General features: G+C 44.6%; 2 protein-coding genes across 2 annotated transcripts in view; both read right to left on the minus strand.

Moving 5' to 3' along the window:
* Positions 1–442: 442 nt before the first annotated feature.
* Positions 443–12,999, minus strand: LOC137381237 (zona pellucida sperm-binding protein 4-like). Its single transcript, XM_068053607.1, has 12 exons — positions 12,982–12,999; positions 12,834–12,931; positions 12,625–12,758; positions 12,336–12,525; positions 12,049–12,196; positions 11,825–11,897; positions 10,884–10,994; positions 10,691–10,809; positions 9,504–9,538; positions 3,041–3,183; positions 1,724–1,850; positions 443–611 (listed from the first exon to the last, which is right to left on the minus strand). The coding sequence occupies exons 1-12, from the start codon at positions 12,997–12,999 to the stop codon at positions 443–445; spliced, it is 1,365 nt and encodes a 454-aa protein (XP_067909708.1).
* LOC137381253 (zona pellucida sperm-binding protein 4-like) overlaps positions 12,910–23,469 on the minus strand; it is a 47,171-nt gene continuing 36,611 nt past the window's right edge. Inside the window, exon 13 of the mRNA XM_068053608.1 lies at positions 12,910–13,178. Within this exon, the coding sequence (XP_067909709.1) occupies positions 13,009–13,178 (170 nt within the window). The 3' untranslated portion in view covers positions 12,910–13,008. The remainder of the gene's footprint in view (positions 13,179–23,469) is intronic.

The raw sequence follows: 23,469 nt of genomic DNA on the forward strand, positions 1-23,469 counted from the left end.
GGATGAGGTGGTTGTGGTGTCGTGGTAACATCACTGGACTAGTAATCCAGAGTACAAGGCCGATGGCAAAATGGACGTGGACAGTGCTGCCTCGCTCTGGGAAGTAATCTTCAAATGAATATTCAGGACATCAGGTAGAAGACATGCAGTCCGCACTCCGCGGTGAAACCCAGCTACCCAGCCAGATAGGACTAAGTGTTGGGCCTGGGTCAGATTTTAATTTTATACCTGCGGCAGGCTTTACTAGCAAGTGTTAGGACAGCTTCTATATTGATCAGCATTTTTGAAATCTGGTGTAATTTAGAGTTGGATTTTGGGAAAACTGAATAGACTCCATAGATGGTTTTTAACCAGGTAAACAATTACTGGAAGGTTCCCCATTTTCAAATAACCCAGCAGGGGTTTGTGACTTGGAAGATGTTTACAAGCCAAGATTGAGAGGTCAGGAGGCTCGTCTCTTGTGAAATTGTTGGTTTAGATTTGGACAGCTAGTTGGGATATTAACAATGGTTGAAAAGACAGTTGGAGAAAACTTGCGAAGAAAAACAAACCACCCCGACTCAGTCTGTTCCTGCAGTTTGGAAAGAGCCTGCCACTTTTCCAACTTGGAACTGAAAAGCACGTGTAAGAAGCAGACTAAAACTGGTGCTGCATTCCTGCTGTAAGGAATGTGTCTGAAACCTCTGCTGCTGCATTTCCTGGAAGCCTACCCAAACTGATCTGCAATATCACCCAAGAACTATTCTAGGAAGATCCCAATGAGCCCTCCATATGCATTTGGGATACCAAACCAAAACAAAGGAAGGCTTCCATATCTACCCTTTCTTCAAGAAGTTAGTATTTTATCCCAAGTTTTGTCTTTTTCAGGCAGGGGTAAAAAGGGTACTTTAATATTTCACCATCTTAATGCTTTACTTCATTACTGGTTATGGCTCATTTTATAATAATGAACTGGATTTTGTTGTTTAAAGAAACCTGGTTGGTCTGTTTTGTTCTGGAATTAGAGTCTACGATTGACCGTTTCAGTAAGTGGGATAAAATTTAAATATATGTTGTGATCCATGGAGAAGTGGAACCAGAGTAAACAGTGCACTCCTCCCACCTTGTTTGTAATGTAATTGGTGGCTTATTGCAGGATATCCAATGCTGACAAGGCACAATCATAAGTGGGGTAATGAAAAGAGGACCAAAAAAAAAGGTTTCCAGTGCAGTAGATGAACAGTTTACCTTACTTCACTTGCCTGGATGGGTCCAACATTCAAGAAGCTCGACACCATCCAGGACAAAGCAGTCCGCTTGATTGGCACCCCATCTACAAACATTCATTCCCTCCACCACCGATGCACAGTGGCAGCTGTGTGTACCATCTACAAGATGCACTGCACCAATGCACCACGGCTCCTTCGACAGCACCTTCCAAAGCCGTGACCTCTACCAACTAGAAGGACAACGGCAGCAAATACATGGGAACACCACCATCTGCAAGTTCCCCTCCAAGTCACACACCGTCCTGACTTGGAACTATATCGCCGTTCCTTCACTGTCGCTGGGTCAAAATCCTGGAACTCCCTAACAGCACTGTGGGTGTACCTATCCCACATGGACTGCAGCGGTTCAAGAAGGCAGCTCACCACCATCTTCTCAAGGGCAATTAGGGATGGGCAATAAATGCTGGCCTGGCCAGCGACGCCCACATCCAGTGAATGAATAAAAAAAAAAATACTGGAATGTCTCAGTTGTTGTGACTTTTCTGGGGAAGGAGAATACATTCCCAGGTGATTTGAGCCACTTCATCAAGGTTAAAATAAAGGATTTGGCAAAACAGTTGGTGTTGGAGTTATAACCAGGAGCTAAGAAAGCAGACAATTGATGTAATAACATTTGAAATTAGAAGAAAGCAAACTAGAGGAAAATGCAGTTGAAGTAATTAAAATTCAGTAATGAGGCAGTTTGAAGTTGTCAAAGATAGAAATAGAACTGAAAATTTAAGCAGGAAGAATAGACAATGAAAAATAAAAACTTGAACTAGAATTTCAGAGAAGGAAGGGAATTCGAAGTTAAAAAGCTGGAACTAAGACACCAGTGTGGCCTTGACTTCAAGGAAAATCCTGGTGAGGAAAGATCTGACTCCAGCCCAGGACCTAGCAGACCACCATTCCAGGTTTGAGGCAAGGGATTAGAAGCACCTTTCCATTTCTTTTGAAACAAAAGATGCCAGACAGATGAAGTGGCCTAAGGAAAGTTAGACACTGCTGCTGCAAAGCAGGTTGATGGGCAGAGCTCAAGAAGTTTATGCGATGGTTGCTGAGGAGGCTTCTGCAGATTGAGATGAAAACTATCCTCACTGACTGAGTTAGTCCCTGAAGCTTACTGAAGAATTTTAGAACTTATGGAGATTGTCTGGGTAGGCTTGTATAGAATTTGGGGGTAAAGCAAATTAATTTTGAAATTTGGATATGGGCACTAAACGTAGAGGCCACATATGAGAATCTTTGAACTAATTCTCCTGGAAGATATTAAAATTCACTCCCTCCTTTGGGAAGAGCCCATGTAGAGAACCAGAAGGTTGAGCACTGTGGAAATTGCTGATGATTACGAGCTTGTTTACAAGCCCAAACCCTTTGTCACCCCCACAAATCTGAGAAGGATAGAAGGTGGAGGGTGAAAGGAAGGCAAGTAGCCATGGATAAGGGATAGCTGGGAATGCCCTGGGATCTCATCAGGCCAGAAAGGAAGATGCCGAGGGTGGAAGTGAGGTCCACAAGGCTACAGCACTGACTGCAGCTGTAAGGCTAAATACAAAAACCACTGTGTGCAGGGTTTGTGAATGTGATACCAAAGAGTTTAGGGAATTCTTGTCTAAAAGGAAAAGCAACTTCTTATCCCTCAAGTGAGGATGATAAACAGTTATACTTAGGAATACAGGAGCCAACTAAACAGTTATTCTGGGGGAAAAGGCACAAGACTTCCACCAGAGAATGCACTGAATTTCAAGGATTTAGTGAATGGCATTGACAGGGAGTTACATATACACCTGTACCTTTGTATTGGGTGTAATTGGTGTGACCAAATGCCTGGAATGGTAATTGTAAGAGTTGTCCATAGTTTGCCAGTAGACTGATCTGATCTATTCCTGGGGAATGATCTGACTGGAGCAAAAGGCAGTAGCTTCTCCAGTAGTCACTGGAAAAACCAAGTGAAGTCAAAGAGACAGAACAGTTACAGGAAAAAGATTCCAGGAATTTCCTTCATATGCAGTAACCTGAGTAATGGCTAAACCAGTTTCATTGTCAGAGGTAAAATTAGCACCAGTTGAATAACTGGAAGTTTATTTCATTTGGACTATCCAAATCCCGATTCAGCAAGTCTTCTCTATCACTAACTCTGGATTAGCTTTCTCAGCCCTGATCAGCTCTAACAGAAGCTGATACAAAGGGCATTCCAGAAGATCACTATATTAAAAATGAGATTCTGATGAAGTGGCAACCTCTTCAGACCTGTGGATGAAGAACAGATGGTAGTTTTGATTATTTGATTAGCGATACAGCACTGAAACAGGCCCTTCGGCCCACCGAGTCTGTGCCGAACATCAACCACCCATTTATACTAATCCTGCACTAATCCCATATTCCTACCAAACATCCCCACCTGTCCCTATATTTCCCTACCACCTACCTATACTAGTGACAATTTATAATGGCCAATTTACCTATCAACCTGCAAGTCTTTTGGCTTGTGGGAGGAAACCGGAGAAAACCCACGCAGACACAGGGAGAACTTGCAAGCTCCACACAGGCAGTACCCGGAATCGAACCCAGGTCCTTGGAGCTGTGAGGCTGCAGCGCTAACCACTGTGCTGCCCTGGTAGTTTATAGTATTGGTGGAAACTATTGAAGATAATGCATGAAATTCCTCTTGTGGGGGTTATGGGGATTGTGTATAAAAATCATTTACTGGCCAAGTCTTTCCAAGGACGTGGTGAGTTTTGTAAAACATACAGTCCATGTGCCTTGTATGGTAACAGTTCAAGAGGGCAGCTCACCACCACCTTCCAGAACAATTGGGGATGTGAAATAAATGCTAGCCTAGATAGTGACCCCACATTCCAGGAATGAATATAAAACAGTGCCAGATTGTGGGAAAACTAGCACCTCCAATTCCCATACCAGTTGTTCAGAATCATTTAGGTGTTGGTAGATTGGAGGACCTTTACTGAAAGCAAGTGGGACACCAATATATACTCATCACCATGGATACAGCTACTTGGTTCCCAGAAGCCATTCCCTGGAGAACTACTTCTGCTAAGGTAGTGGTAGAAATATTAACCCAGTTCACTAGATTATGGATTACTGAATTTCAGTCAGATCAAATCAAAGGTCCCATTTTATGTCAGATTTCTCCAGAGTTATGGGTAATTTAGGTATAAGTTAAAACCTTCACCAAACCACCCACAGACAGAGCTTTAGAAAGGTACCATCAGACCCTCAAAACAATGATCAAGGCATACTGTCACAAATATCCCCATGATTGGGATAAAGGGCTAGAATTTTTGTTGACCAGCAGGGATTCACCTAATGAGTCAAAAGGACTAAACTGGTACAATTATTTAATTGATATAATACACCAGGTCCTCTCAAACTAATTTTTTTTTTTTAAAGAACAGAGGGATGAATCTTTTGTGCCAGATGTATCTGTATTCTGGGAACAGCTCATGAGCTTGCAAAGTTGTTCAGGAACACCATAAAGCTTCCCAAACAAAGAAATGGGCAGACAAACATGCCAAGAGCTGAAGATTTCAACCAGGGGATGGAGTGTTAGTATAATGCCTTTTACAAGGTGAACCACAGGGATATTCAAGTGCCAATATCTTACTGAAGTGATCTGCAGATCAGATTTAAGTAAAGCAAGTATCTTCCAGCCTTAAGCAAGGATCAATACACTCTACTGCAGAGTAGCAGTCTAGTAGAGTAGCTAACTAGTCCCACCTGGTTACTGCAGTTTCAGCTTCAAAAGTATAGAGGTCTGGGTGCAGCCTGCAAATAGAGTGCAGATTCAAACAAATAATGTGAAGAGTTTGGTGAATGGAGAGTTTAGTGAAGGGAGGTGCTCCTTTATTTACTACAGTGCAGTGGAAGGAGCTGGATGGCAAGTAACTGGCAAGCTATTCTACTTAGAATAAATAAATAGTCTGTAAAGTTAAAGGAATGTCAAGGCAGCTCAGCCAAGTGGAATGTACAGCATATGCATCATGGACACCATGTGTCCTGGACAGACATCTGCAGGAAGTGTCACTGGCTGCACAAGCTTGAGCTCTGGGTTTCAGGATGAGTGGTGGCTGGAGTCATTGTGGTTCAGTGAGGCAGAGAACAATGGTCACTGCAAATGAGGAGCATGCAGGCAGTGAATGGGTGATGTCAGTCTAAGAACTAGCTGGGTAGTGCAGGAGACCCAAGGCAATTGGCTTTCCATTTTGGATAATGAGGGCATTGGTTACTCAGGAGTGCAGTCAGAGCCAAGTTTGTGGAACCACAGGTAGTTGAGCTGCACAGGAGGGGGAGGAAGAGTAGTGAAAGGGGATTCCTTAGTTAGGGGAACAGAGGCATTTCTGCAGCTTATAGATGTAACTCCAGGATGGAGTGTTGCCTGCTTGGTGTGGGTCAAGAGAGGCACAGTGGCTACAGGAGATTCTTCTGGGGAGGGTGAACAGCCAGAGGTTGTGGTCCATGGTGGCACCAAAAGGTGGGGGGAAAAAAAAAGACAAGGGAGACAAGGCCTGAAAGCAGATTTTTAGGAAGCTAGCATGATTAAATTGCAGGAGTTCAAAAGCAGTAATTTCAGGATTACTCCTAATCCCACAAGAGTACAGGAACAGGAGAATTGAGTGATTGAACATGTGGCTGGAGAAGTGGTGGAGGAGAGAGGGCATCAGATTTCTGATGCATTGGGACTGGTTCTGGGGTAGGTGGGACTTGTACAAGATGGACAGGTTGCATCTTAGGCCTGGGACCAATATCCTCACAGGAGAATTACTACTGCTGTTGGGAAGGGTATAAACTACATTGGCAGGGGATGGGAGCTCAGATTGGAGGGAAGCAAAACTGGAAACCAGGAGCAAATATCAGACATATTGGGAGAGAGCTAGCACTAAAAGTAAGGGATAGCAAGTTATTAGGTGGGGCAAGGGAGAAAGTAATAAAGTCTAAAACAGGATAATGTACATACATGGAGTGGGGTAAATAAGATTGGGGAGGTACAGGTGTAAATTGCCATGTGGAAATATGATGGTTGTAATTAGACCTGGCTCAAAGGGCAGGACAGGTGTTAAATATTCTTGGATACAAAGTGTTCAGGAAAGATAGGAAAGGGAAAAAGAGGGGTAGCAGTATTGATTGAGAGCATTGCAGTGCTGGAAAAAAAAAGGTAAGTCCCAGACGAGGCAAGGACAGAATCAATTCAGTTAGAGCTAAAGGAACAGTTACATTGCTCAGTGTTGTCTACAGGCCACCAGCTAGTGGTATAAACATGGAACAAAATGAGGGAGATGCTAAAATTATAGGGTAGTTATAGTAGGAAGAAACTTTATTCAAAGAAATAGTGGTCGAGTAAAAGGCAGTGAGGGGCAAGAGTTCCTAGAGAGAATGTTCAGGAAAATATTTACAGCAGTATGTTGCTCTGCCAATGAGAAAGGAGACACAGCTAGAAATGGTTCATGGGAATGAAGTGATCCAAGTGGATCAAATATCAGGAGAGCATTTAGGAGACAGTGATCATTGTATCTGGAGGTTTAGGCTGACGATGGAAAAAGGACAAAATAATCCAGAGTAAGAATAATTAACTGGTGAGAGTCAGTTTCAATGAGGCAAGAACAGAGCTAGGGTGAATAAATTGGAGTCAAAGATAGGCAGGAAAAAAAAAGTCAGTAGCTGAACAATGGACTACCTTGAAAGAGAGAAAGCTGAGGCCCAGTCAAGGTATGTTCCTGAAGGGTAAAAGAGGTCGGGCAAACAATTCCAGAGCTCCCTGGATGACCAAAGAGGTAGAGATTAAAAGAAAAAAGTGCACTTATGATAGATACCATGTAGAAAATACTGTGGAGAATCAGGCTGTACAGGCAGTCCAGAGGGGAAAGTGAAAAAGAAATAAACAGCAATGAGTATGAAGAGACTGGCAGCTAAAAATGGAATCAGTTTTCTATAGACATAGGAAAAAGATGGGGCTGATTATGGACCATAAAGAGGATTTACACATGGAGGCAGAGGGCATCGCTGAGGTATTAAATAAATACCTTACATTTCTCTTTACTCAGGAGGTGCAACCCAGGCAATGGTGCAAGGAGATAATTCAGACACTAGGTTTAAAATTGATGGACATTAGATAGGCTGTCTGCACTCAGTAGATAAAGCACCAGGAGATATTTATCCAAGATAGAGGGACAGAGGGGGATGGGGGAGGGAATCATGGAGGTACTGGCCTTAATTCAATCTTCCTTCAACTTGGTGCCAGAGGACTGGAGAATTATAAATCTTCCACCCTTGTTCTAAAAAGGTGAAACTAGAAGCCCAGTAACTACAGGTCAGTTTAACTTCAGTGGGGAACTTGGGACAAAATTAGTCACATGGACTAATTGTGTTAAAGGAAACCAGCATAGATTCAATATAAAAATCACAAACATGGAGTCTTTTTTTGGAAGAGGTAACAGAAGGTTGATGTGTGCAGACTTCCAGAAAGGGGTTTCATAGTGCCAGTCTTGAGCAAGGTTAAAACTCAAGGGATAAAAAGGGACAGTAGTAATGGATATGAAATGGGCTGAGTGACAGGACAAAGTTGTTAATGGATTATTTGGAGATAGAGGAAGGTTTGTAGTAGAGTTCCCCCAGGAATCAGTGTTGAGACCCTTGCTTTTCTGATATAAGTGACCTAGACCTTGGTGTACAGGGCACAATTTCAGAGTTGACAGATATGAAACTTGGAAGCATTGTGAATGGAGAGGAGAGTTTAGAACTTTGAAAGGATAGGCATGTTAGTGGAATGGGCAGATAGATGGCAGATGAAGTTCAATGCAGAGTAATGTGAAGGGATTCATTTTGGTAGGAAGAACAGAGAAACAAAACAAAGGGTACAATTCTAAAGGGGAAGAGACCTGGGTGTATATGTGCACAAGTCATTGAAGGTGACAAGACAGGTTGAGAGAATGGTTAATAAAACCAAAAGTACTGGATACTTCATTAATAGGGGCATTGAGTACAAGAGCAAGGAAGTTTTGTTGAACTCTTACAAGACACTACTGCTGCCTCAGCTAGAGTATTGTGACCCATTTTGGGTGCCACACTTAAAGACAAGACGACATTGGAGGGAGTACAGGAGATTCACAAGAAAGGTTCCAGGATGAGGAACTGGATTTTAAAAGAAAAAGACAGATTGAAGTTAGGTCTGTTTTCCTTGGAGAAGGTGGAGGAGAATTGACAGGATGTAAAAATCAAGTGTCCAGACAGTAGAGAGAAACTGTTCCCACTTGTGAAAGGGTTGAGAATAAGATGGGACAGATCTCAAGTATTTGAGAGAAGCAAAAGTGACTGAGGAAATACTTCATGCAGCAAGTGGTTAATGTCTTGAATGCAATGATGGAGTGGTGGAGGCACATGCAGTTGAAGCAGTCAAAATGGAATTAGACTGTTGAGTAGGAGGAGTGTGTAGGGTTATGGGAGAAGGCAGGAGAAATGGAATGGAGTTAATTGCTCTTGGAGAGCTGGTACAGACAGGATGGGCTGATTAGAATCATTGGTGCCAAAGGAGGCCAATGGTCAGAGCGAGGGGTGAAGGCAAAAAGGAGCTTTAATATTTCAAGCTGTAATTGTGCTTTACTTCATTACAAACTGAATGTTAACCAATAAACAATTTTGTTTAATGAAACCTGGTTGATGTGTTTTATTCTGGAATAAACACTTTTTCCCTCACTTGCCAATGTGGTCAACATTTAAATTTGTTACTGGTGCAGAAGTGGAATTAGAACCAACAATACACTCCTCCCACCTCAGTTATAACACAAGTGACTCAGTTCAAGAGCAATGACAGAGATGGACAATAAATGCTGACCCAGCCAGCAATGTCCACATCCCATGACTGAATTGAAAAAGGAGCAGAGGGACCTGGGGGTTTATGCACACAAACCATTGCATGTAGCAGTGAAGGTTGAGAAAGTGGTTAATAAAGCAGATGGTAATTAGGACTTGGTAAAGAGAAGCCTTGCAGTACAAAAGCAAGTTGGTGAAACTTTCTAAAACATTGCTTTGGCCTCAACTGGTGTACTGTGGAATTCCAGACACCATGCTGAAAGGTAGGTTCGGAGGGTGCAAACAAAAAAAATACACTGGAATCTAGTGTGAGGAACTTCAATTATGTTGATATATTGGAGAAGCTAGTGCTGTTCTCCTCGTAAAGGAGATTCAGAGGTGATTTGATCAAGGTGTTAAAGTGAGGGTCTGGAGTGTAGTTACAGAACTTACCATTGGTAGAATAGATCAGAACCAGAGGACACAAGCTGGTCAGCAATAGATCCAGAGGTGATACAATGAATATTTACACCACAAAAAGGATGCAGATGGTTACAGGTAGTTATTGATTTTATGCTGATATTGTCTTACTTTACTGTCATTTTCAGGTGAGTTTCTCCCAAGACTTCTGAAACTGCATGCTCAATATCAGCAGCAAAAATCCCTTTCTAAAGGATTGCCCAGACAAGTGTATTGAATTAGCACGGAGCTGTTGTAACAGAGCAGTGTCATTCCACTGAATAGAGTGGAGTAGAGCTTCATTCAGCTGACACTACACAAGGATGAGCAGCCAGACTCCATCCTGAATATCCTAATGCTGACCCTCCTTCATGCTTTGTAATGGGTCTGTAATCAATCTGTATTTGACAATTCCCAACAGCTGCTCAGACTCAGTATTCAGCTTCCACTGCTGCTCAGCAACAGCCCAAACTGCTAAAGATATTTTTAGGATAGCATTGCTGGTCACAAATTACAATCACCCAGACTAGTGAAACAAGGGAATTCTGCAGCACTGCCAGGCTCCAGTCAGTTTCACTAATCTCCCATTAAGTGGAATTTCAAGCAACCTGACTTGCTGTTTCCCCATCTTCAGAGGTTGGGATGGAGACATCCTGGCTTGGTCCAAATAAATGAAATGCTGGCACTTTTCTTCAGGTAGCACTCCCACGTCCTGAAGTACCCAGGTATATTATTGTACACCAGTAGCCCAGTAAAACCAAGCACATGGTCTAGACTAATACTCAATATATCAGTTCCATGTAGAGAGAGCGGTAAAATGTTTATGGGGAATCCAGGGACCAGTCCTGTTAACTGGGCATGGGTGGTACAGCTCACTTACCAGGCTTGTTGAACTGGTGGAAATGATTCCTTCATGGAAGTGGCAAGACTGGAGATATGAGACTAAAGCCCAGTATCAGTTAGATACAACTAATATCATTGTGCAACCTCATCTTACTCCAAACCCAGTGAGTTTTATACCTCCTTCTGTTGCTGTCGGGAGGAAACAATTTACAGCTGAAACTAGATTATAAATTACAACTTTCATTGAATAATTTGAGAGAGACCAAGACTTCATCTATAAACAGGAGTTTATTATCCAGACAGATCTACAGTTCCATTGATCTGCACTCAGAACCCACCCTGTGACCCACATCCATTTTCCACACAGCAACAGTTCCAACCAACAGGACCACAGAGAGCAGAGCAACCCCAACTGCTACTCCAGGAAGAACATGGGAGGGGGAATCCACAGCAGCATCTGTGGAGAGAAGCCAGGGTTAGAGGGGCACCAGTTACTGCATCACTACACACTGGAGGAAGTTCCTCCTTTACCTTTCTCTTCCTGCTGGATCCCTGCAGACAATCTCTCCCCATCTTCCAGGAAAATGATGGGTCCAGTGGTCACCAAGGTCCCAGACTGGTCATTGGTGCTTCTTCGTCTCTCTGGGGAAGGAAGAGTTCAAGGTTCAGTAATTGCCTGAATCAGATGTTCAAGCTCAAACTTGATAATCTCTGCTTCCACCACATGCAAGTTTCAAAGTAAATTGGATGGAATTACTTGAAAATAAACTTGTTAGAGCTACAGGGATAGAGCAGAGGAATGTAATTATTTGGTAGCTTCAAAGAGTTGACAAATCAATTCTGTGGAAAGGCCTCCTCTTCTGTATTTACAGATTCATGTTTGGATGCAAAAACCTCCAGCACAAAGTATCAGTGATAAGGAGCATGAGTTAAATATGGCTGCCTGTCCATAACTGATTTTCCTATATTCTAATGAACCTGCAACAACCAAGCAGCTTGTAGAATGGTCCGTGTGGACTCCGTGATCTAATATCACCAGTTTATAGGAGTGTCCTCTATCCTGAAAATACTTTCATTACATCTGGAATACCTGGTGACAGAATGAGAATTAGGTGCCTCTTCAATGTCCTGGACAAGGTAAAACCCATTCCTGACCAGATGAGGTATGGAGCAGAGAGCACCTGGACCAATTAGATTCCACTCTGCAGGTGAGGAATCAGGAACAATGAACCAACATTCCTGCTCACATTATCCTGGCTGAGGGATCACAACATGCTTGGTCTGCATCTCCCTGCTTTCTTGTGCTCACACTGACTGCCACTTCCTGATGGAAACTTGCACACAATGGGACTTGGGGGAAAACATTGAGCAGTTCAGAGCTGCAGGATTGCTGACACTTCTGGGCCCAGTGTTCAGATCTCCCACACACTCCCCATCAGGGTTCACTTTCTACTCACATCCCAGGTACTTACTGGGGCTGCAGGAAGCTGTGCAGTTCTCTCGGCTGGAAGGGGAGCAAACCTCAGCACTGCAGTGGAAGTAAACCTGCAAAGAGACAGTGCGGTATGGTGAGTGCCACAGCTCCCAGGAAGCAGGAGGAGAGGAATGCTTTTCCATTCAAAAAGATAGATAGAACAGGGAGCTCACTCAGTAACAAGCTCAACCAAGTCAGCCAGAATGACTGAAGGAGACTCACCTCCCCGCTCAGAGGCCGGCCTGAAACTCGCTCCCAGAAAGTGAAAGTGCTGACTACAAAGCGCTTATGATGAGTTGGGAAACGCAAATGGGAAGCAGCGTCTAGCGGGAGGAGGCGGCTTTTGTAGTTGTCACCAGTAAAGGGGCACCTGGAACAGAAAGAATGATAGCATTGCTGTCAACTAGTGATCCAAGATGAGACTAGAATACAATGCAGAGGAACAGGGAAACCACTTGCTAACACCTCATTGCTTTGCTGAATCTTCATTGCCTCCCCCACCCCCTCACCTGTTCACCAGGAGCTTCCATTGAAGCTGGGAATAGGGCTCGGCAGTAGGGCTCGCCCAGCACTCATTGAGCACCAGCACAAGGGATGGGTCGTTCCGGTTCAGGACACGAACCTCCACAAACACGGGCTCCCGGAGCACACTCAGGATCGGGTAGTCACTGGCCACGTACCAGCTCCGGTAGGCAGCATCTGAAAAGAGAAAGATGCAGGATGGTCACAATGTGCAGAGACAGACAGAGAGAGAGAGAGACAGAAGTTGGACACTAGCCATCAGAGAGCACTCGCTACCTCTCGCTATTCTCAGCTCCAGAAGCAGGATCCTGGTCTCGGTGGCAGGCAGTGGCGGAGAAAGGGTGTAAACTCGGGGCTTCAGCTGCAATTCAGACTCCTGGCTTCCCTTGTAACTGCACTGGACATGGAGCCTGCAAGAGAAGGGACACGGCTGCACAATTCAGCTCCTCACCACCTCTAGCCGCTCAATGTGCTCCCATTCTCACCTGAAGGGGCTGTCCCGGCTCACCGATCCCAAAGCACCATCCAAGATCTCAAACTGAGCCAACACATCCGTTTCATACACCACGTCCACCCCGTCCAGCTACAAGAGACACAAGACCATCAGTACTGACTGACACCCATTGATGGGACAGCCAAGCCACAATACATACCCGCTGGCTAGTGCCACACTCTGAGTGCGAACTCAAAGAGCACAGTGTCTACAGAGGCCACGGTGGGACTGCACTCAGCTCCGTGTCCATCCTTCAGATGCACCGTTGTCAGGTTTACAGGAGGCAGCGTCAAATCCTTGGAGATGGCGATCAGGACCCGCCCATCCTTGGTGCAGACTGCAAGACAGGCAATGAAAGGCGTTTAGTTGTTGTCCCAATCTCAGCAGAACATGTTTCTGAGAATACTTCCAGGGATGAGGGACTGGGACTTCAGCTCTGTGGATAGAACAAGGAATACAGTCCCAGCTTCCCCAGGAGGAGAGATTTGATAGGTGGGGAACATGAGGGGCCTAGACCAATTAGATAGAGAGAAACTGTTCCCATTGGCACAAGGGTGGAGAACCAGAGGGAACAGATTGAAGGAGATTGGTAGAAGCAGAGATGACAGGAGGGAAAACTGACACAGCGAGTGGTTAGGATCTGGAATGTACTGCCCGAGTAGTGGAGACAGATTTAATCAGAGCTTTCAAAGGCTATTGGATAATTATTTAGAGACTACATGCAGGGTTTCTGGGGAAACAAGAACTGAATTATTCCTAGTGAACCAGTAAGGACCTGATGGATTGAATGGCCTCCTGTAAAGTAATTATTTTCCAATTTCATCATTGAAAGTAAAATGTATGCCACACAAGTGCTATGCAATAACCATCACCCCTTGACATTCATAGAACATAGAACATAGAACATACAGCACAGAACAGGCCCTTCGGCCCACAATGTTGTGCCGATCCTTTGTCCTCTGTCAAGGACAATTTAATCTATACCCCATCATTCTCCTTTATCCATATACCTATCCAAAAGCCTTTTGAAAGTCCCTAAAGTTTCTGACTCAACAACTTCCCCGGGCAAGGCATTCCATGCCTCGACCACTCTCTGGGTAAAGAACCTTCCCCTGACATCCCCCTTATATCTCCCACCCTTCACCTTAAATTTATGACCCCTTGTAACGCTTTGCTCCACCCGGGGAAAAAGTTTCTGACTGTCTACCCTATCTATTCCCCTGATCATCTTATAAACCTCTATCATGTCACCCCTCATCCTTCTCCTTTCTAATGAGAAGAGGCCTAGAATGTTCAGCCTTTCCTCGTAAGACTTATTCTCCATTCCAGGCAACATCCTGGTAAATCTCCTCTGCACCCTCTCCAAGGCTTCCACATCCTTCCTAAAATGAGGCGACCAGAACTGCACACAGTACTCCAAATGAGGCCTTACCAAGGTCCTGTACAGCTGCATCATCACCTCACAGCTCTTAAATTCAATCCCTCTGCTAATGAACGCTAACACCCCATATGCCTTCTTCACAGCCCTATCCACTTGAGTTGCAACTTTCAATGATCTATGCACATAGACCCCAAGGTCTCTCTGCTCCTCCACATGCCCAAGAACCCTACCGTTAACCCAGTATTTTGCATTCATGTTTGTCCTTCCAAAATGGACGACCTCACACTTTTCAGGGTTAAACTCCATCTGCCACTTTTCAGCCCAGCACTGCAACCTATCCAAGTCCCTTTGCAGACGACAATAGCCCTCCTCGGTATCCACAACTCCACCAACCTTTGTATCATCTGCAAATTTACTGACCCACCCTTCGACTTCCTCATCCAAGTCGTTAATAAAAATCACAAACAGGAGAGGACCCAGAACTGATCCCTGCGGCACACCACTGGTAACTGGGCTCCAGGCTGAGTATTTACCATCTAAGACCACTCTCTGCCTTCTATCAGTTAGCCAATTCTTAATCCAACTGGCCACATTCCCCACTATCCCATGCCTCCTGACTTTCTCCATAAGTCTACCATGGGGGACCTTATCAAATGCCTTACTAAAATCCATGTACACCACATCCACTGGTTTACCCTCATCCACTTGCTTGGTCACCTGCTCAAAGAATTCAATCAGGCTTGTGAGGCAAGACCTACCCCTCACAAAACCGTGCTGACTGTCCCGAATCAAGCAGTGTCTTTCCAGATGCTCAGAAATCCTATCCCTCAGCACCTTTTCCATCAACTTGCCTACCACCGAAGTAAGACTAACTGGCCTGTAATTCCCAGGGTTGTTCCTATTCCCTTTCTTGAACAGGGGCACAACATTTGCCACCCTCCAATCACCTGGTACCACCCCCGTCAGCAGAGAAGATGAAAAGATCATTGCCAGCGGCTCTGCAATTTCATCCCTTGCTTCCCATAACATCCTTGGATATACCCCGTCAGGCCCGGGAGACTTGTCTATCTTCAAGTTATTCAAAAACCCCAACACATCTTCCCTCCTAACGAGCACTTCCTCGAGCTTACCAGTCTGCTTCCCACCGTCCTCTTCAGTAATACACCCCTTCTCATTCGTAAATACCGAAGAGAAGTACTCATTCAAAACCTCACTTATCTCTTCCGGCTCAACACACAGTCTCCCGCTATTGTCCTTGACCGGACCTATGGTCCCCCTAGTCATCCTCATATTTCTGACATACGCGTAAAAGGCCTTGGGGTTTTCTTTTATCCTACCCGCCAAGCATTTTTCATGCCCTCTCTTAGCTCTCCTAATCCCTTTCTTCAGATCCTTCCTGGCCATCTTGTATCCCTCCAGAGCTATGCCTGTGCCCTTTTTCCTCAACTTTATATACGCATCCTTCTTCTTCCTAACAAGACTCTCAACCTCTCTTGTCAACCACGGTTCCCTCACATGACCATCCCTTCCCTGTCTGACAGGGACATGCTTATCAATGGCCCCTACTATCTGCTCCTTGAAAAAGTTCCACATTTCGACCGTGCCCTTCCCTGCCAGCATATGCTCCCAACTTATGCTCCTCAGCTCCTGCCTGACAGCATCATATCTACCCTTCCCCCAATTGTAAACCTTGCCCTGTTGCACATACCTATCCCTCTCCATTACCACAGTGAATGCTACAGAATTGTGATCACTATCTCCAAAGTGCTCGCCCACCAACAGCTCTATCACTTGCCCTGGTTCATTACCTAGTACCAAATCCAATATTGCCTCCCCTCTGGTCGGGCAGTCTACATACTGAGTCAGAAAAGCTTCCTGGACATACTGCACAAACACTACCCCATCCAAACTATTCGATCTAAAGAGTTGCCAATCAATATTTGGGAAGTTGAAATCCCCCATAATTACTACCCTGTGACTTCTGCTCCTTTCCAAAATCTGTTTCCCAATCTGCTCTTCCACCTCCCTGCTGCTATTGGGGGGCCTATAGAAAACTCCCATCAAGGTGACTGCTCCTTTCCTGTTCCTGACCTCAACCCACAGTGCCTCAGTCGGCAGATCCTCCTCGAAAATTCTTTCAGCAGTTGTTACACTATTTCTAACTAACAATGCCACCCCCCCACCTCTTTTACCACCATTCCTAATCTTATGAAAACATCTATAACCAGGTACCTCCAAAAACCATTCCTCCCCCTCACCTATCCACGTTTCAGTCATGGCCACAACATCGTAGTCCCAAGTGCCCATCCACGCCTTCAATTCACTCACCTTATTCCTGATGCTTCTTGCGTTGAAGTATACGCACTTTAACCCTTCTCCGTGCCCATCTGTCCTCTGTGACAGTGCTACCTTCCCCAATACCTCACTACACTCTTTGTCTTTCTGAGTGGACCCACTGGTCCCTGGATTACAAGTCCGGTTCCCATCCCCCTCCCAAACTAGTTTAAACCCTCCCGAACAGTACTAGCAAACCTCCCTCCCAGGATATTGGTGCCCCTCTGGTTCAGATGCAGCCCGTCCTGTTTGAACAGGTCCCATCTTCCCCAGAATGCAGTCCAATTATCCAAGAACTGGAAGCCCTCCCTCCTACACCATTCCTGCAGCCACGTGTTCAGCTGTGCTCTCTCCCTATTCCTAGCCTCACTATCACGTGGCGCCGGCAACAAACCAGAGATAACAACTCTGTCCGTCCGAGCTTTCAGCTTCCAGCCTAACTCCCTAAACTCACTTCTAACATCTGTGCCACCCTTCCTTCCTACGTCGTTGGTGCCAATGTGCACCACGACCTCTGGCTGCTCCCCCTCCCCTTTAAGGATCCTGAAGACGCGATCACAAACATCACGGACCCTGGCACCAGGGAGGCAACAAACCATCCGTGCGTCTCGCCTGCGCCCACAGAACCGCCTGTCCGTACTCCTCACCATCGAGTCCCCGATGACTAGTGCTCTCCCATTCTCCCTCCTTCCCTTCTGAGCCACAGTGCAGGACCCCGTGCCAGAGGCCCGGTCACTGCAGCCTGCCCCCGATAGGCCGTCCCCCCCAACAGTATCTAAAACTGTATACTTGTTGTTGAGGGGAACGACCACAGGAGATCCCTGCACTGACCTCTTCCCACCTCTAACTGTTACCCAGCTGCCTTTGATTTGTGGAGTAACGACCTCCGTGTAGCTTCTATCTATCAACCCCTCAGCTTCCCGAATGATCCTCAGTTCATCCAGCTCCAGCTCCAATTCCCTAACACGGTCTGATAGGAGCTGGAGACGGATGCACTTCCAGCAGGTGAAGTCGGCAGGGTCACCGGAGGTTCCCCTCACCTCGAACATTCTGCAGGAGGAGCAATACACTACACTGGCTGCCATTTCTTTTATTCAATTACCCCTTAGTTAAGTACAACTATAGATATTAACAAAAACAGTAAATAGCTTACCTGCTCAGTCCTTTTTGGTTAGAGGAGGAGGGTAAAAAGGGTCTTATTATTAGGTTAGAGGAGGAGGATGGGTGGGAGACACTACATGTGTAGTGGCTCGGGTTTACTCAGCTCCGCACCTTTAAGGAAAATACCTACCCAGGAGTCCTCGCTGCCGACCAGCTTCCGGTTCCTCCGGCGCCAAAAGAAACTCAAAGACAAGGAAAACCGTAAGTAAAACAGTAAGTACTGTTTAGTGATGGCATTCCCATCACTAAACCCACAACTATTAACATCCTGTTTTTTTCTTAAAACCATTGAAAATAAACTGGAGTAGCCATATAAATACCGTGGCTACCAGAGCAGGTCAGAGGCTCGGAATCCTGCAGCAATTAACTCACCTCCTGACTCCCCAAAGCCTGTCCACCATTTACAAGGCACAAGTCAGGAGTGTGTTGGAATACTCTCCACTTGCCTGGATGGGTGTAGCTCCAACAACACTCAAAGCGAGACATCATCCAGGAGAAAGCAGCTTGATTGGCACTCCTTCCACCACTGACAGTGGCAGCAGTGTGTACCATCTACAAGATGTACAACAACACAAAGTCTCCTCCAGACAGCACCTTCCAAACCCTCAACTTCTACCATTTAGAAGGACAAGTGCAGCAGTCCCATGGGAACAGCACCTGCAAGTTCCCCTCCACATTCACTATTCTGACTTAAAACTATATCATTCTTTTATTGTCATTTGCTCAAAATCCTAGAACTCCCTTCCTAACAGCACTGTGGGTTTACCTACCTCACATGGACTGCAACAGTTCAAGAAGGCAGTTCACCACCACCTTCTCAAGTGCAATTAGAAACAGACAATAAATGCTAACCAAGCCAGTGACACCCACATCCCATGGGGAATATGAAAAAAAAATGATCCAGTCACCTCCCAACAAGTGAAACCCAATCTAGTAAAACTCTCGCCTCGATCTTAATACACACCAAACCCAGTTCAATCTTTACCCTACATTCCAACTCATAGCTCCCAGGCCAGTCGAGAAATAAATTTAAAATCGCAACCTCAGGGTTAAAAAAACTCTCACCATATCGAACACCTCCACATTCCCCAAATCCATTTTCCTTCCACGCCAGCCCCTTGAACATCAGTGAATTCTCTCCTGCCATTGACAGGCGGGTTTCCATCTGCCTCAAATTTAAAGGGAATCCTCTCCTTCCCTTTAAAACCAAACCCTGAAGCTGTCCAATATTATCAGGACTCAGTGTTAAATCCTGACAGTTAATATTCCCGGGATTCTCCATGGGGAGTTTGATTGGGATGAAGATAAACTATTGGAGGAGATGGTCTTCATCCCACAATCAGTTTCACTCAGACAGGTTTGAAATATCCACTGAACTAAATCCAAGGAAAATGAAAGGATTATCCTGGACAATCCCAACTACAGCTGACCCTGGAAATAACTGCTCTGGAATATAGACGGAGTGACAATACACCCACCTGGCAGATTGTCCAGTGAATAGAAACACGGCGGCACATCCCGGCTCCCAACATCAAAGCAACAGCCTCTCCGCACACACTCACTGCCTGCAATTCCCGCAAATCCACACTCTTGCCGGAATTTGGGAGATATCCAACATTTATCAGCGGGCAGAAAGAGAGAGGGCGGCTGAGCAGAACAGATTGTAACAAATAACAAAGCTAGAATACGGAATATCTCCATGATAACAAGTGAAACCTCCCAGGTGAGTAAGGTTACTGAACACAATGCCCCTTTTTCTGACAGCTCTGTTGAAGCTGCAGTAAATGAGTTTGCCAATCAGCCTGAGACACAGTCCCAGCTCCACCGCCTCCTCAACATTAACCCGCATTCCCACGGCTCACACGGAGATGGGCTCTGTTTTTAATAAAGCAGGAAAGGACACTGGCTCCAAAGACAGCTCCACAAGTGTCCCCTCTTAAGGAGGCAGCACGGATAGAATTTAGACATAAAGTCTCATGAAGTCAAGAAAGCGAGAATTGTAAATGATCATCTTGTTGTTTGTGGTAATGACACACTCGGTATCTTGTGGGACAGAGAGAGGCCGCTTCCATCCCATGGACACTGGGGAAGATTGATTCAGCTCCAGACCAAAGCCCCTCTCAGAGACCCCCATCTCCTGGAATGTCCCCTTGTGATCTCAGTGGATTGAACAGATCCATGTTCCTCTGCCCCCTCCTTCAATCCCTATTTCTGATGCCTCCTCTATTCCAGTCCTTGTTCCAGAGATCTTTCTAACACCTTCTGGAGATTCTCTTGGACTTTCACATGTGATGCTTAGCTCTCTCTGAATTAGGAGCGGGGGCAGCCTGACTTTGGATCTTCATTTTCTACTGGGACACCCCTGCTTTGGGGACTATGAGGATTTTGGATGATCATGTGATCCCCATCAGGTCAATGCTTCATCTCAGTAGAGGCACATTTTTATTAGGAGCTGACTGAGCACACAGTGGGATTGAGTTCAGAATATACAGTGGATTCAGTCCTGGATCAGTACAGCTGCACATTCTGCAGTGTCACTTTCTGTTTCAACATTGCTTTTCAATGGGTTTCAATAAACTACTTTCTGTCTCAATGCATCTTGACTCAGTTCATTGACCTGGTTCAGTACAGCACAGATACCCACTGTCCAATGTGTCATTGTGGACTGAGTGAGTTTAGTAATCACCTGATCTGTCCAGACCATATTGTTAGACAAGTCATGCTTCAGTTCCATCAAAGAATTTTCCACATGGATGGAGTTGATCACTAGGCTCTGCTCAACATGCTTGAGAGAGTTGTTGAGGGGAATGTGATTGATGTGGTGAAAATGGACTTCCAAAAGGTGTTTGATAAAAGTGTCACAATAACAGACTTGTCAACAGAGTTGAATCCCATGGAATGAAAGGGACAGTGGAAACATGGATACGAAGTTGGCTGAATGACAGGAAACAGAATAGTGGCAAATAAATTAAAAGCAAAATAGACAGATGCTGAAAATCTTAAATAAGAACAGAAAGAGCTGGAAATAATCAGCAGGTCAGGCAGTATCTTTGGAGAGAGAAGCAGAGTTAATATTTCAGGTCTGTGACCTTTCATCAGAACTGGCAAAGGTTAAAAACAATTGGGTTTTAACCAAGTGAAGCATGTTGGTGAAGGGGGCGGGGCGGAGGGGGAGAACAGAACTAAAGGGAAAGTGTGTGTTCGGGCAGAGGGCAGAGGAGAGATTAAATAACAAAGATGTCAAAGAACAAAGAACAGTACAGCACAGGAACAGGCCATTCGGTCCTCCGAGCATGTGCCAATCTTAATGCCTGTCTAAACTAAAACCTTCTGCACTTCCGGGGTCCGTATCCCTCTATTCCCATCCTGTTCATGTATTTGTCAAGATGCTTCTTGTCATAGGACAAAGGAAAAGAGCATATTAATGGTTCTGGTGGCAAACAGTTGTATTGGCACTGGAGGAAGGTATATAGTGGGGTTCCCCAGGGGCTGGTATTGGGACCACTGTTTATCTTGATCTAGATTAATGATTTAGATTTGGGTGTGCTCGGCACAATTTCAAAATTTGTAAATAATAATAAGCTGGAAGTATTGTGAACTGTCAGGATGATAGTGATAGATTTTATCATCTCCATGGAGATCATCATATAAAACAAAACAATCAAATCCACTGACTGACACCAATTTAGGAAAGAAGTGAGGAACCAATTCTTGGATTATCTCTGCTTTCTGAGCCTCTGGTTTTAATCTTTCCCCAACAATCCCAGCTACAATCTTCAAATGATCTTTTGCCAATTGTTTCAAGGCACTGAGAGTCACATCTTCTCTCTTGACAAAGTTTTGAACATCAATAGTACTCATGTTAATTTCTCACTGATCACAGACAAAGTAAAGGTGAAATATTCTTTGCTTTAGCTCTGGAAAATTCCAGTCTATCCATTCCATAGCCCAGTTATACATCACATCCCGGACAAGATCCCAATTTGTTAATGTCCCCGTGGAGATCACCAACAAAGCAAAAGGATCAAATCCATCGACTGACCCCAATTTAGGAAAGAAAAACCAAAAGGACACAATTTCACTTTAAAAAAATTATTTTAATACTCAAACCAAAACCAACATAGATTAAACATTTTCTAAGAGTTAAATCATGCTCAAAATATTTATCACAGAGTCACAGATTCGTTAAAGTGCAGAAGGACACCATTCAGCTTATTGTGTCTGCACTGTCTCTCCAAAAGAGCAATTCCCTCAGTTCTATTCCCCTGCACCTTCTTCATTTTTATCTAACAGTCGAATTCCCTTTTGAATGCTTCAATTGAACCTGCCTCCACCACACTTTCAGGTAGTGCATTCCAGACCTTAACCACTCGCTGCATGAAAAAGGTTTTCCTCATGTCACTTTTGCTTCTCTTACCGAATACTTTAAATCTTGTTCTCGATCCTTTGACGAGTGGGAACACTTTATCTCTATCTACTCAGTCCAGACACCTCATGATTTTGATACCTCTATCAAATCACCTCTCAGCCTTCTCTTCTCCAAGGAAAACAGTGCCAACTTCTCCATAACTGAACATAACATATCTTCATAACTGAAATTCCTCATCCCTGGAACCATTCTCGTGAATCGTTTCTGTACTCTCTCTAATGCCCTCAAGTCTTACCTAAAGTGTGGTGCCCAGCACTGGAGTGCTGACTTGGGTTGCAATAGACTGCTACAGTGGAAGTTTGGTAACTGAGGATAATTAAGGGTTAATTTTATGTTAAATCTAATCTGTCTTTTATTTAGCAGATTAACTTAACAGTTGCCATTAGGGTTGGAGAAGGTGAGTTTTAGACCAGCTTTAAACAGGGTTCACTCAGGCTCTGCTTGCAGCTGCACCTTGTTAATTAGATAACTGGCTTAAACCAGTTTTCAGAGGGCTCGAGTGAGTCAGTATAAAAGTGAGCCAACTTACAGTTTTGACTTTGTTAGTACTGGAATGCTGACTTGGGTTGTAATAGAGTGCTACAGTAGAAGTTTGGTAACTGAGGAAGTTCGTAAGGAGGGAGCGAGGAGCTCCTTTCATTTCCTCCCTGTCCTCAGAGTGAGGGGAGCTGAGAGATTTCAAAGAGCACAGATGACTGGGAGAAGACTTGGAGGGCGGAGTTCCGGACCGGTAAGTATAAAACACTTACCTCTGGTAAAAATAACTGAAAATGACATCACAGAAAGCTGCGACCTGATTGGCTGGTAGGGAATATTTTTTCACTGAATTTGAATATAAAACATTGATAAAAATTGATTAAAACCCTAATTAACTAATTAATAAGTAGAGTAACTAAACCAGAGGAAGGAGATTACTGTATTTAGTCAGTATTTAATATTTATAATAGGAATCTAGCACTAGGGACCATATAGTTATTATAACAATTTAGTAAGGATTTAATAAGTATTTATTTATTTTAAATTAATTTATTAATTAGTGCTAAAAATGTCAGTTAGAGGGCTGAAGTGCTTCACCTGTGAGATGTGGAAGGTCAGTGACACTTCCAGTGTTCCGGACGACTACATCTGCAGGAAGTGTACCCAGTTGCAGCTCCTCACAGACCGCATGGATCGGTTGGAGCGGCAACTGGATGCACTTAGGAGCATGCAGGTGGCGGAAAGCGTCATAGACAGGAGTTTTAGAGAAGTGGTTACACCCAAGGTGCAGGCAGATAGATGGGTGACCGCTAGAAGGGGCAGGCAGTCAGTGCAGGAATCCCCTGT

This window comes from Heterodontus francisci, chromosome 2 (assembly GCF_036365525.1).
Source record: "Heterodontus francisci isolate sHetFra1 chromosome 2, sHetFra1.hap1, whole genome shotgun sequence".
In the NCBI taxonomy this organism is placed as follows: domain Eukaryota; kingdom Metazoa; phylum Chordata; class Chondrichthyes; order Heterodontiformes; family Heterodontidae; genus Heterodontus; species Heterodontus francisci.